Source organism: Arachis ipaensis, chromosome B03 (assembly GCF_000816755.2).
Source record: "Arachis ipaensis cultivar K30076 chromosome B03, Araip1.1, whole genome shotgun sequence".
NCBI classification, from domain to species: domain Eukaryota; kingdom Viridiplantae; phylum Streptophyta; class Magnoliopsida; order Fabales; family Fabaceae; genus Arachis; species Arachis ipaensis.
This window is the reverse complement of record NC_029787.2, coordinates 14513342-14527972: the sequence shown is the minus strand read 5'-3', so window position 1 is coordinate 14527972 and position 14631 is coordinate 14513342. Positions and strand designations below refer to the sequence as shown.

General features: G+C 32.7%; 1 protein-coding gene across 2 annotated transcripts; it reads right to left on the bottom strand.

The window, feature by feature from the left end:
- LOC107629746 (RNA-binding protein 38) lies at positions 7346 to 13626 on the bottom strand. 2 transcript variants are annotated; one of them, XM_016332628.2, is made up of 6 exons: positions 13057 to 13626; positions 12836 to 12968; positions 11839 to 11974; positions 11154 to 11190; positions 9312 to 9636; positions 7346 to 8608 (listed from the first exon to the last, which is right to left on the bottom strand). In XM_016332628.2, exons 1-6 carry the CDS (start codon positions 13237 to 13239, stop codon positions 8568 to 8570), a joined length of 855 nt encoding a protein of 284 aa, XP_016188114.1. In that variant the 5' UTR covers positions 13240 to 13626; the 3' UTR covers positions 7346 to 8567. The 2 variants fall into 2 exon arrangements, with proteins under 2 accessions (XP_016188114.1, XP_016188115.1); XM_016332629.2 differs by having other exon boundaries at positions 8205 to 8628; positions 13057 to 13624.

Here is a 14631-nt window from a genome sequence, read left to right as displayed (position 1 = left end):
AAATTCATGGCTTCCGGCCCAATATTTCATCAATTTAACATAATTTATAAACACACCAATATCAATTTCATAAGTACAGTATCAATTTCCTTCATGCATCCTCTACACACATCAATCCATCCAAACATATCATTCAAGCTTAATCCTAGGGGCAACTAACCTAGGAATTCACATCATATTACACGGTACTTAAATGTAACTTAAGCCGTACCTTAGTCGATTCCTCATAAAACCCAAAGATACCTCAAGGTCAACGCTCCTCAAGAGTCCACAACCCCAAAGCCTCTCTGAACCGAATCTCCGCCACCAAGTTCCAACAATCAAGCTCCTAACATCATCATTGTTCTCCAAATCAACAATATTCAATATAATCCACAACATATCACTATAATCAACATTCAAGCTTGCTAACCCATAAATCAACAAGGGCTTGTACCTTATTTATGCATCAATTGTGCAAGACCCACTAATTTTTTTCAGTTAATTTGACCCTAGAACATCAAAACAACTAAGAATCTCAACACTCAAACAACAAATTTTTGAGATTGGAAAGGAGAGGCTGAGAGTGAGATTGAGGTTTTCTTACCAAATTAATTAGCAGACTTTGTAGAGAATTCCGAGACAAACGTGTGGCCGTAAACGACTCGTCAATCAGAGCTCCAGATCATAAGTTATGTTGATTTAAATTTTGGCCAAGGGTTTGCTCTCTCCTTTTCCCCCTTTTCCTATGGCTTCAGCGTGTTTCATCTTAGGGAGGAGGGAGAAGAGCTGAAGCTCATTTAATTGGATGAGTGGTTGGACCATGGGCCCGTTTTGGGTCCGGTTCGATCAGTTTGGACCAATCTTGGACCAAATTCTTTAAAATTAGTGTCAAAATTTTTATTTTAATTAACTCTATCTTATTAAACTATAAAATTCTATTTTCTAATATCTTTAAATAATAATTAATTTATTCAATAATTATTTACTAATTTTGCAGGTTTTACAATTTTTTTTCTTTTTCTTTTTCTCTTTCTATTAATTTGCAGCATTATATATTTTTTTTCTTTGTTTGATTTTTTGTTTTAATTTTATTCTTGTTAAGAGAGTAAAATACGAAAAATCACAAGAAGATAAAATAAAAAGGAGAAGATGAACAAAAAAAAGAAAAAGATGAGAATGATGAAGAAGAAGGAAGGAAGAGGATGAGTTTTGAGTTCAGTGCATTCTGGATTTGAATTTCAGTTCAATTTGGATTTAATTTCGATGAATTCTGGTCTTAACTTGTTTTAAACTGAGTTTGTTTGTGCGTCATCATCATTAGATAATTTTCGGCGTATTTTTACTACAAGAAATTACCGAAATAGCGACCGATTTGGGTGGTCGCTAAAAGCATGGTCGCTAATAAGAAAAATAGCGACCAACTTCGGTCGCTAAACTTTAACGACCAATTTTAGTGACCGATTTGTTAACAAGGCCACCAAACCCTCACCAAAGAGTATTGGTCGCTAAATAAATTGGTCACTAATTTGCGACCAGTGTTTTGGTCTCCCATTCGCGACCGTTATTTCGGTCGCTAAGTGTGGACCTGGTTCAGTCTATCATCATTTTTTAATTATTTTTTATTAAATTTTTATATTTTTGCCATCAAATATTGAAAAACCATCAACAAAAAACCTACACTTTAACACATAAAAGTAAATAACACTTAAACAATAACCAAAATATCATAACACACTTAAACAATAACCAAAATAACTCATCAATTCAATATCATAAACAACAATAATAAGTATACAACTATTACTAATTACATCATTTAAAGTCTATTAACTAACTAGCATCACAACTACTAATCACTCTTCAGACGTACGTTCACCATCTTCATCCTCTTCTATATTTTTTTCTCCACCTTCTAATTGAGGAATCGGAATTTCAACATTAAGCTTTTTCATCATTTCTTGAAGCATACGGTTAGTGAGTTCAAGTCCTCTTTCTGTCTTTACCAACCTAGTTTTTAAGAAGTCAACATTCTCTTCTTGCATTTTCTTCATTATATCTTCATGTTCTGACATTCGCAACCAATCGGATGACTGAGAACTGGAGCCACGATAACAAGATCTTTTGTCAATTGCAGTGGATTCTATTCCAAGTCCATAAATTCTTTCCTTTTTTTAACTTCAGCTATTTCACACCACACATCTATCTCATTTGGTGCGTTACTTCCTTCTTCAGATGCTTTTTGCGTAGCCTGTTCTATAATATTTTTAAATTCATCCTGCCATGCATGCAGAAAATTAAAATATATGTTAAGTGCTTCTTTAAAAACTAAAAATATAAGCATGTTAAGTAACAATTACAAAGCTTAGGTCATCCAATGCAAAGTTTCTAGCTGATTCATCCCTTTTGCACTGAGTGAACACTGCTAATTGCACCAATGATATGCGTATATTAATATGGGACAATGCTACGCATCAAGATAATCCAATAGTATTCATTTTAATATAGTTTTTACATCAACAATTTCTATTAGATTACAGAAAAACTAGACATTCATGTCAAAAAAATTTCAACCGTCAAAGTAGAACATACAAACCTATATGCATTTCAAAAATAAAAATCATAATATCTTGAATATTTGCTAAAATCTAAACATTAAAATAGTACCAAATCCTAAATTTACCATATACAAACGACCGAAGGCTACAAGCATGTATCTACGCTACAGCATCATATAAAGGATTTCTCAGTTCTTCATCAGAATAACCTGAGAGAAAGTCATGGCACTGAAAAAAAGGGGGGAAAATGACTTTATATTGGTAAGGGAAGGTGGCTGTGTTGTGCTTATGATGATTTTATCTTGTTAAGGTGACCGAATTTTTTATTTTATAGTGCATTAAAGGGTTTCATATATCTTTAGCTTAGGTCATTACCAACCAACATTGTGGCATAAATGCATATATAGACTGCTTCTCAACAGTAATGGTCAGTAAGAAAAATAATTTGATGAACAATAACAGAACAGCCCTATATGAGTTGAAACACTAGTCCTAATACAATATTAAAATAATACATACAGAGAAAGAGATATATATTTTGATTAAGATAGACTCACATCAACATACTTTGATTTCTTATCCACCTATGTCTCATTCTTGTGTTTGTGGATCTTCGCAAACAATTCTAGTTGTGTTGGAGTTTTCTTTAATGATTTTTTCTACCAAACATATAAATTAAAAAACCTATGAATATTAACTACCAATTGAAGTGTATAAAATTATAATATAAAAGATCTAAGTTTTTTCATAACATCACCATATTAGCTTTGTGTTGGATAACGAAAATTGAGCCAGCAGTTTGAAGAGCCGCTCCAAATCCGCTGCGATTAGATGCTCGATTTAACTTGCCTTGCGCGCTCTTTTGTAGAAGCCCAGCATCAGTATTCCAATAAGCACAGAGAGCATCCCACACAACATCTTCTATCCATTGAGGTTTGACACGACTTGCACGAGTTTTTCCCAACAAATTTTTTAGTAAAGTCGCACCGCGCTTCTCAAAATTTCTTCGAGCCCAATGAAGATCTGGAGGAAAAAACTTATGTTTGTTCTGAATAATCAACACAAGTAAGAATAGTTATAAGTTGATATATATTAAATTTTTCAAACTTAGAACTAATTCTTAATATACCAAAGATTAAATGTTTCTCTAAAACCTACTTCAAACTTTTCCCACCAAAATTTTCTAGTAGCATTTGGTATTTTTTTCCACGAAGGCCAGGCTGAGAGTAATGCCCTTTAATAATGTCCGAAATTGCATGAGCTGCGGTAGGTGAAGGTAAAAATCTGTAGATATTACTTAATATCAATAAGAATACGAGATAAGAGGTTAACTTCAAAAAAAATAAAAATATGTAGATATTACTTAATATCAATCGGAATACAATATAAGAGGTTAAGGAAGTAAACTTAGAATGATAAGGCCCTGTTCTAATTTATAAAATCGGTCGCTAATTTAAAAATTAGAGACCGATTTAGTAATCGTTTATATTTTAGTTGTATAAAACTAGTCGATTGCTAATCCGGTGGCTATTAGTGGCTGATTATGTTAGTCACTAAAATCAGTCGCTAAATTAACAATTAGCAACCACTTTAGCGACCATTAATTTAGCGACTGAATTAGCGACCGAAAAATTGTTCACCCTATTTCACTATCAGTTGTAAAAACGGTCGCTAAAATAAAAAATAGCGACCACTTTTTGTGACCAACAGTTCTAAAGATATTATTTCTGTTTTGGTTGCTAAATCGGTCGCTAAATCAAAAAATAGCGACCGATTTTATTTTGGTTGTATTTAAAACTTATTGATTGCTAATTCGGTTGCTATTAGCGACCGAATTTATTGGTCGCTGAATGTAATTTAGCGACCAACATTGATTTGGTCTTGAAAATTTTGTATCGGATGCTAAATCAGTCTCTATTAGCAACTAATTTTTTCGGTCGCTATTTGATGAATGGATTTTTGATGGTTTAGAATTCACAAATGAATTCTCGTTGCAAGTATAGTTTCTAAACCAAGCAATAATCCTTTCATACAAAAGATTGTTTGTCACAAGTAACAAACCCCTAAATTTATAAACCGAAGTATTGGAACCTCGGGTCGTTCTCCCTAGGAATTACAATAAAGTGTCTTGTTATTGGTTATGAGTTATTTTGGGGTTTTGGATAAGAAGCATGAAAAGTAAATGGTAAGAAAGTAAACTAATGGCTAAAAAGGTCTAGAGAGAAGTGAGAGCTTCTCTCTCTAGAAACTAACTCTCACTACTAAAACTAAGCTAAAACTAAACTAATGATAACTAACTTCTAAAGTATGAAAAGTATGAAAAGTATCTCCATTCCCCCTTCAATCCTTGGCTTAAATAGCATCAGAAATGAGTTGGATTGGGCCCACAAGGCTTTAGAATTCGCTGGCCACGTTTTGTTTTAAGTGAACCAGGTGGCAGCAACGGCGCGTGCGCGTACTATGCGCGTATGCGTCACCATGCGCGATTCAACCATAGCAAATCTTATATCGTTTCGAAGCCCCGGATGTTAGCTTTCCAACCCAACTGGAACCGCATCATTTGGACCTCTGTAGCTCAAGTTATGGCCGATTAAGTGCGAAGAGGTCGGCTTGACAGCTTTCCGGTTCTTCCATTTCTTCATGAGTTCTCCAACTTTTCATGCTTTCTTTCTTCATTCCCTTGATCCAATCTTTGCCTCCTAAACCTTAAATCACTTAACAAACATATCAAGGCATCTAATAGAATCAAGGTGAATTAAATTTAGCTATTTTGAGTCCTAAAAAGCATGTTTTCACATTCAAGCACAATTAAAGGAGAATATACAAAACCATGCTATTTCTTGAATAAATATGGGTAAAAGGTGATAAAATCCCCAAAAATCAATACAAAACAAACCGTCAAATTGGGGTTTGTCACTATTCCGGTACTTTCTTGTAGTGTTTGGATTTGTACTGTTATACATATAAAAAGAAGACAACGATAATGACAATAATGATAACGATGATGATAATAATGATGATAATGGAGGAGGAGGAGGAGTTTTGAGTTATCATTTAGTTATTTCAGTGCAATTTGGATTTAATTTCGGTGTATTATGGATTTACTTTCGATGCATTCTGGTCTGAACTTGTTTTGAACGGAGTTTGTTTGTATGTCGTCATTATTAAAAATTTCGGTGCATTCTGAATTTGAACTGTTATACACATAAGAAGAAGACGACGATAATGACAATAACGATAATGATAACAATGATGGTAATAATGATGATGGAGGAGGTTGAAAAAGGAAGGAGGATATCGAAAAAATTCAAATGAGAAAAGAAAGAGGAGGAGGAGGAGATGGAGGTGGTGGCATGGTGGTGGTGACAACGACAATAATAAAAAAAAGATGAGGAAAAAAAAAAGAGAAAAAGAGCATCATCAAGAGTGGAAAGAAGAAGAAGAACGCATAAAAATTTGAAAAAAAAATGAAGTCCACATAAAAAAACGATAGTTACATATATTGACATGTTTAGTGGTGCGAGAATGTCAATTAGGTTATATCATTTTAGTTAGATTTAGTTGGATAATTAACTTGATTGTAAATCATTATTCTAACTTTATTTATTTATTTAATTCGAATAACGAATTAATTTCAATTTAATATTAGTTAATTTTTTAAATTATTTTTATTTTAAATTCTAAATTTTTTATAAAAAATTATAATTAAAAAATAAATTTATAATACAAAAATTGATTAATATTAATTAATTAAAAATTAGTTTTCTATTACACATTTATACTTATTCTTATCAATTTTGGAGGGTGGGAAGTGGGGACCATATGATAGGCTGTAGAAGGTCCTTCTAGCATTACGTGATGTCCTAGATTTTGTCTGGCACTTCTCATTTGTTTTGGGCTTTGTTTAAACTTCACAAAAGCTACTTGTGAATAGGAATGACAATACCATTTGAATTTATGGTATTTATTCAGTCCCTATTTGTTCGAGATGGGTAATTATTCGCTTTGTATTAGAGCAAATTTTTAATGGAGTGGAATAGGGTCGGATTTAGGTTCTATTCATTTCGATATATATATAATATATAATGTATAATATGTATAAAATAATTAGTAAACTGATTGATAATATTGTATCATATTTAAAATTTTACTTTAATTTATGTGATGTATATGATGATGATTATATAAATTTATAATTTAATTTTATTTATTATATTTTAATAATTATAGGGGTGGGTAGGGACGGAACGGGTTAGGATTCAACCATTTACGATCCTCAGATAAAAGCGGAACAGATTTTATACGGATTATTATAAAGAGGGGCGGGATCGGATAAAGTAAAAACCTGCCCTTACCCGCCCGTTGCCACCCCTACTTGCCGACAACAAGAAGGTAAACCAGCATGCTCTGATTTAAATTAAATTAAATGATATTATTTGATTATTTCCATAGTTCAATTTTATTTCTAAATAAAACTTGGACGAAAGAAAGAAACTAAAACAACGTCACAAGTGTATATACATAAATGTATAATATAATTGAATCAGGAATTTCTGATCTGCATGCATGGGACGTGGTGGATTATGATTATATCCACGTGATATATCATATATATAACCAGATTTACTTAATAAGGTGGGTGGATTGATATATAACAAAATGATGAATGTAACATAGTTGAAGCATTAACTTGATTTGCTCATGTTGACATATGTTGAACAACAAAAGCAATCAAGCAAGCATAACATGAGATTGATTAAACGCATATAGATAGAGTAGTTCCATTCTCACATCCATATCCGGAATGGATAGAGAGAAGGAATTAATTCTTCTCCTATTTTAGCATCCTAATTACAATGCAATACAAACCATATAATTAATAATAACCGAGTATCAAGGTCCATAATCTCGATGTAATATAGAGGAAGAGAGAGTGACAGAAGAACGAAGACTGAGAGTGATGATGAGAGAGATCATTCATTCACCTATGCCCTAACCATGGTTGGTGAGTAAGTGAAGTGTACCCAAGGGAATTCCAAAATATCTCCCAGGGTTACATGCAAATTAATAAGTGCTTTTGAGTTCCACATTCCATTGATGCAGTTCTCAACATGATCCTAATCTACCCCTCCTAAAACATTAGTATTGGGCTTAAACTCCCATAGTTTAAGCCGCAATTGAATTTTTACAAGGAAATTAAAAACAAAAACAGTAGTTAATCATTGCATTTTTTGCCTTCCCTTACCCAAAGGGAAGAACATGGTTAATTGGTTGGTTAAACCCTTTTTCTTAGTGAAAATTGAAATGAAGAAGTTGATTTAATAAAAAAAAAAAACATTTTGTGAATACACGACTTGGTCCTAATACTAAAAGCTAAGACTAGTAGCTAGATGTTGCCATACAAAAAAACTGGGACATCCAAATGTCCATGATTGCCCAAAAAAAAAAGTTCCTCTTTCATGCAGAGAGGTGATTGGAGGGATTACCTATTTTTGCATAACTAACTTCTACTTGATGATCATCTATCTATGTTTGATCTTCAAAATTTACAGTTTTTGAAACCATTCTAGACTTTGACTTAGTCCTCCTTGGACTCAAGTTAAACAAGATGGTTCTTTTGACTTAGCCTTTTCCGGGGGCTAAGTGTTTTTTTTTTTTTTCTCATTCTTTTTCCAACTTCCCAAGCCATCTCCGTATAGCTTGTGTTGGTGAAAGATTGCATCTTTATTTTTGGTTCACTCCATGGAACCTTCCATTGAAAGATGCAACCTTGTTTGTTTTTTTCTTTTCATATGCATGGAGTAACTTTTTGAGCCCCTACGGGGGGCATCTTATGCAAAAGCCCAAATGCCATTGATGGACTTTTGTTTTGTGTTAGTGTGGAAGAGTGCGTGTGTGTGAAAGAGAGCACCATGGTTAGGCCAAAAGGTTGATTGATGATGATGATGATGATGAGAGACTTGAAGAAGCATGCATGCAATAAGTGACGATGATGGGATGACATAGCTTAGTGTTTCATTTTATAAGTCTCTAGCGATGAGGAATTGGAGCTTGAAGAGCCATTGTCACGCCTGCGGCACAGCAAAACACACTGTCAAAGATGTTAGTATTATGCCTCTTTCTTCGTTCGGATCGAAAAATATCTTCAACTATTAATTCAATCTATGTATATATAAAAGAGAAACTGTTGGGCAAGCAATTTTTAGTATTTTTAGTTATTATTTGACTAACACAAATACTAAATTGTCATTTTATTAATTTATGTATATAAATTTTAATAGTAATTTTTAACCGTTAATCTTAATTATAAAAAATATATATAATTAAGATTAACGGTTAAAAATCACTGTAATACCGATAAGACGGTACATTTGAAAACTTTCCCATATTAAAATGCACTTGTATATACGTCATAATCTATAGTCCAATTCCAAATAATTCTGACGATGAGCATTATTCATGCACATGCCACATGCATACGTACGGAGTGTGAAATATCTTATTTATATTAAATTTTGCTAGGTCATTAATATTTATTTATCAATTTTACAATAACTGTATTTGAGTTTTCGCTTTGTGTAAAATCTTATGTATATTAAATACTTAAACCTAAAATTTGTGATTTCAAAGTTTGTTAGATACCAACATCTTGATGGTTGATTATGTATAAGATGAATAGCTAAGAAAGTGAGCAAAAATTGAATCCAAAATGTTGGGTTGAAGGAGGAAAGAAAAAGAAAAGGTTGATAATTAAGTGGAAAATGGAGTACAAACCTGATTGCAAGGCAGGGGAAGGAGCAAGGGACATGGGAGTTGCATAGTGCTGAGCATAGCCACCGGTTGAAGCAATCGGAGAATACTGAAACAGTTGATGAGGCGGATAATTCACACCATAACCCTGCCCTGAAGTAGTATAGCTCCCGCCGGTTGATCCACCTCCGCCACTCCCTTCTCCTCCGTACTGCATATACGGATAAAACGCCGTGGCTGCTGCCGCCGCCGCTGCTGCCCCGGCACCCGTCATCATTCCTCCAGCGTGTCCCGTTCCATACACTGGGTACTGTGCTGTTGCTGCACCTCCATACACACTGTAGTAGCTCTGCATTCTCCACATTTTACAAAAATAAAAACCTTTTTAACTATTTTAATTACATTATTATTATTATTAATCTCGCGTTATCAAAAACGCTAAAAAGTTTTATAAAACATGTTAAATCATATAACGATATTGAATTATTAACTTTACATATAGATAGGATTGCATGTATATCCTCTATTTTTAATTAATATCACATATATACTATTCGAATAGTTTCTTTATTTCTTCTCTATGTTCATTTAAAGGGTGGACCGCTATGATGATTTAGAGAATTAAATTAGAAATTATTTGGCGCCCCATGAATTTAGAAGACTGTGAAAGTGTGACCTAGAATATGGACCACTTTGACATGTTACACACACAATAAACTGAATAAAGAAAGAAAGTTGGAAAGACAGGACAAGGAACACTTTGACCAGTACTCATTCATTCATTGGTTCTTCGGGAATCATTATTATTATATATTAATTATTATTATTATATTGTGCAAATAGTGGCCATGCCCACCGACTTACCACGTTCTTCTCCACATTCTGTATGGTACAATCATGAATGGTTTTTGATTCTAGTAAAAACAGGTTGGTGCCAACACCATAGTGGTGCAACCCTCCACTACAATTACCGTTTTAACCCCGTCCCCAAAAGGTTTAGCCGGCCGGACACAGTGTTATACTTTATGTTTACATTATCATAATACAGTGATCATCATATATAATTGAGCCTTTTCTATTATTACTATTCTAGTAGGCCTGCTAAAATCAATGTTCAGCACATTTATTAAGATAGATATATAAATCAACCTTTGAAGTAGTTGTGAGTCAGGAGATTTGCTGTAATTTTAACTGTTCGTTCACTTGATTTTGATTGTGGGGATACATTAATTATATATATATTGACTCGAATTTCCACGTCATGATTTAACATACATGATGATTGTACTATTAGAAACATGATTAAGGGATTTAAATTGCATAAAAAGTCAATTAAAGAAACCAAGGCCTATATTTTTCCAAACCGAAGATTTTAGAATAACATATATAAAATTTCTCCAACCCTAAAAAATAAGTAATGGAAATTTAGGTTCAGTCGACTTCACGTGAAGTTAATAGCTGAGAGCCATTAGATGGCTTGACTAATTTGACTAAATTTTTATCTGACGGCTTTCAGTTATAACTTCACGTAAAGTCGACTGCACCTGAGTTTCCACCAAAATAAGTATTAAAACAGTTTCACTGATGAAATTTGAATGATCAATATAATAAAATAAACTCAGTTTTTCTCTTATAAGATGTGATTGAAGACTATTTCAAATTAGATATTTTAAGTGAAATCATCATCATCATGAAAAAAAAAAGTGAGAAGGTGGTGGAAATAGTTTGATTTGGTGAAAGAAAGTTCAAAAGCCATGGTGCGTGACCTAAAAGTAAGGGTTCAAAACGGATCCTAAGTTAAAAAGATATGCATAGAGCAGACAAAAGAAAAATAGTAAAAGTAAAAACAAAAAAATGTGTACAAACCGTGGGGTAAGTGTAATCCGGTGAGTAAGGAGAGTACCTGCAAATAGTGATCATCAAAGAATAAACAAAGACAAGATTAAAGTGAGAACTTAAAAGTTAATCAAGCTAATAAAGACACTAGTTTAACGAAATCATCTATGTAATAATAAAATGCAATACTCGATTGAAGTATATATATGGAATCAACTACAAGATCCTTCATTTTGGTGTATATATGCTAGAGTTTCCATGAAGCACGTAAATTTAGGTATCTTGGTTGGTTGGTTAGTTAGTTAACAGAAGTTTGGTCAAACAATGTAGAAGACTATTTTCACATGTTGTGTATGTCTTCCATTTTCTCTTTGATTTGTTACCGCGCACATGACAGAGAGAGAGAGAGATGGAAAAAGGTGTATTTAAGGATCATGTGGAGGTTGATTCTGTGTAAAAGAATAGAGATATGAAGTGGCAAAGCGTGCTTCATACTGTTGAGTGATAAGCTTAGTTAAAAAAAGAAAAAAAGATTATAAAAAAACGAAATTGGATGGTTTTATTTGTTGTGCATGAGTTGGCATTGCACGTGCCATTGCCACCTTTGTTATTTGTAGAAGCAGTACAGTTATAGAGAGAGAAAGAGTAGCATGCAATAAAGAGTTAGTTATAATTAATAATATATAAGTATATATATTGATATTCATATTCATACCCATAAACGTTATATGGTATCCCTTGCTGGATAGCATAATGAGGGAAGGTTGCTGCCGATGGAAAAGCTGATCCCACTCCCCCTCCAAACCCTGTCTGGAAAGACCCCATTACTCTAAAGTTCCTTCCACTTCCTCCTGAAAAACAAAAATTATAAATCATCATACCAAAACTAATAATAATAATAATAACAATTTTTATATATTGTATAGTAACTAAAGAAATATATAATGTACATGTTTTGTTCTTTGCTTATTCATTTGTATAATCAGAATAATGTTTGTTTTACTGTAGATACTCATACAAAGTTATTTTCATATAAAATTTAATAATTTTTAACCATTTTTACATAAAAACAAATGATATGCTGTTTGTTTTAATGGTTTCTTTTATAGCGAGTAAGATAAATATTTATATATGTGAATAAGTAGTGATGAAAAAGAAAAAGGTTAGTAAAGGAATTGGAATAAAGTATAATGAAGTAAATTTGCATTGTTTGGGTTCCATGGCTTGCAAGGGACATTTCATGTAGTTGTTTCCCAAAAATTATACATGAAAACCCTCAGTTTGGATAACCAAAAAAAATGGAACTTTCCACTCTGGAAGAATATTCAAGCTTAGTTGCCATGTATGTATTAGCTGTGTGTGTGTGTCTTCCATTCTCATCAAAGAATATATATATAACACACAATCAATGACAACTTGCAAGAGAGGAATATCCATTAATTAGTTAACATGAAGATTTTATGAGTGAGTAGTAGTAGTGGAAGAATATGAACGGGGTTGAGAATTGATATGATGAGAGCATCTTTGAACAGTGACAAACTGATCAAAATGGAAAAGATGTTATGGAACTTTCCCAAGATCTTATATATCATATCAATCACAACCTTGCTAAATTCAGATAAAATACATATATAATAAGAATGAAAGCAGAAGAAATTAAAGAAATAAAAAGAGAATGAAGTTGGTTTTGTATAATTAAGAATAAAACGGACCATGCTTTGGGGTTGAAGGCTTAGATCTCTGGACACCCAAAGAAGCAAGGTTGCAGTTAGCTCTTCTTCCATCAATTACTGGAGCAGCATCCACACAAGCTCTCATGGCAGCTTCTGGTTCGCGAAACGTGACCTAATAAAATAACAAAGTAGCGGTTATGAAATTGGTTCATGTGGATTATTAATTTGAGATCTAAGTGGAAGAGAAATAATGAACATACAAAACCGTAGCCTTTAGATCTTCCGGTGGCTTTGTCAGTGATGACAACAGCTTCCAAGATCTCACCGAATTGCTCAAAGTATTTCTTCATGGTCTCTTTCTGAGTCTCCCAAGCCAAGCCTCCAACAAAAACCTTGGTGTATGTGGTGTCTCCGAACTGCCCTGCCAAATTCACTGGAGTCATCTTCCTTGCTTCAATATATTATTATTATATTCACTCTTGATTAAGCTGATCCACCGATTCTATGATATGATATGATCAAATTCAAACTTCTCCAATCTTCTTGCTTCTTATTATTATCCTTATCTTGAGCTTGCTTGTAGCTAGAGTAGTCAGCAGCTATATTATTATTTGTGTGTCAAGAATAATATGAGTCTATGGACAGAGAGATCTAAGAAGAGAAGACGATGAGAGAGAGAGAGAGAGAGAGAAGCAGCTAGCTAGGTTTGTGGGTGGTGGTGGAGGGAGAGGGAGATATTGAGAAGTGAGAAGAGAGAAGAGAGACAATTAGGTCAGAGATCAAAAAGAGAGAAAGCAAAAGTTAGAAGGAAGGAAGGAAGGAGAAAAAAAAAGAAAGAGGAAAGGGGGTCACATAATAAGGACATGAATTATATACACACCATCCCCCACCTGCCTTCCATTATTCAATTTTTAAATCAAACCAAACCCCAATAAACCAACCCTCACTCGGGATCTCATATCCACATATAGTTCTACTTCAACCGGATCTACCGTATCTTATCAAATAAATCATAAATATCATTTATTCCACTTTCCGCCTCTAAATTTTACAATATATATTTTAGCCCCAAACTTTCACAATATTTTCCCATAATTGTGACCGGTGTAATTTTATTTTTTTATTTTTATTTCTAGTATTTTCTAAAAAAAAATGAAAATGCAAACTACACCTGCCCTAAATTTTTTGACATGTTTCAATTGATTATATAAACTCACTTTTTTCATCAATTGACTTAAGAATATGTGTGTGTGACAAAGTGGTATATTTAAGAAAATTCAAGGATAATTTATACATAATTAAAAGCAATTATATCATAGTATATATACATAAAAAATTAGTCATCACGGATAGAAATATATATTTGGTATCTCAGAATTTTTTTTTTTATCATGCTACTAACCAAGTTTAATTATACAAATTTGATTATTCTGTTATGACTGATTTGATTATTTTAAAAGTTAATTATTTTATTAGAAAAATTAATTTATTTGATAACTGATTTAATTTTTAGTATCTGTGAAATATTTTTGCTAAAAGCTTAAGGAAAATATAAACAATGTATTTGTTGAGTAAAAAGATACGTCATCTACATAATTTTGAAGAACTGATTTACACAAAGGAAAAATACAGTGAATTGAGATTAATAATTATACACGGTTAGTTGTGTAGTCAAAACTTTCTACTTATATATAACCATACAAATAGCAAACGAGAGAGTTCATTACAATAATGAATGTACGTAATAATATAAAGTGAGGTGATGTTTATAAAAGAATATATACTTTTAGATGATTTACTATTTACTATAGATCATAATAATTAATTTTATTAAT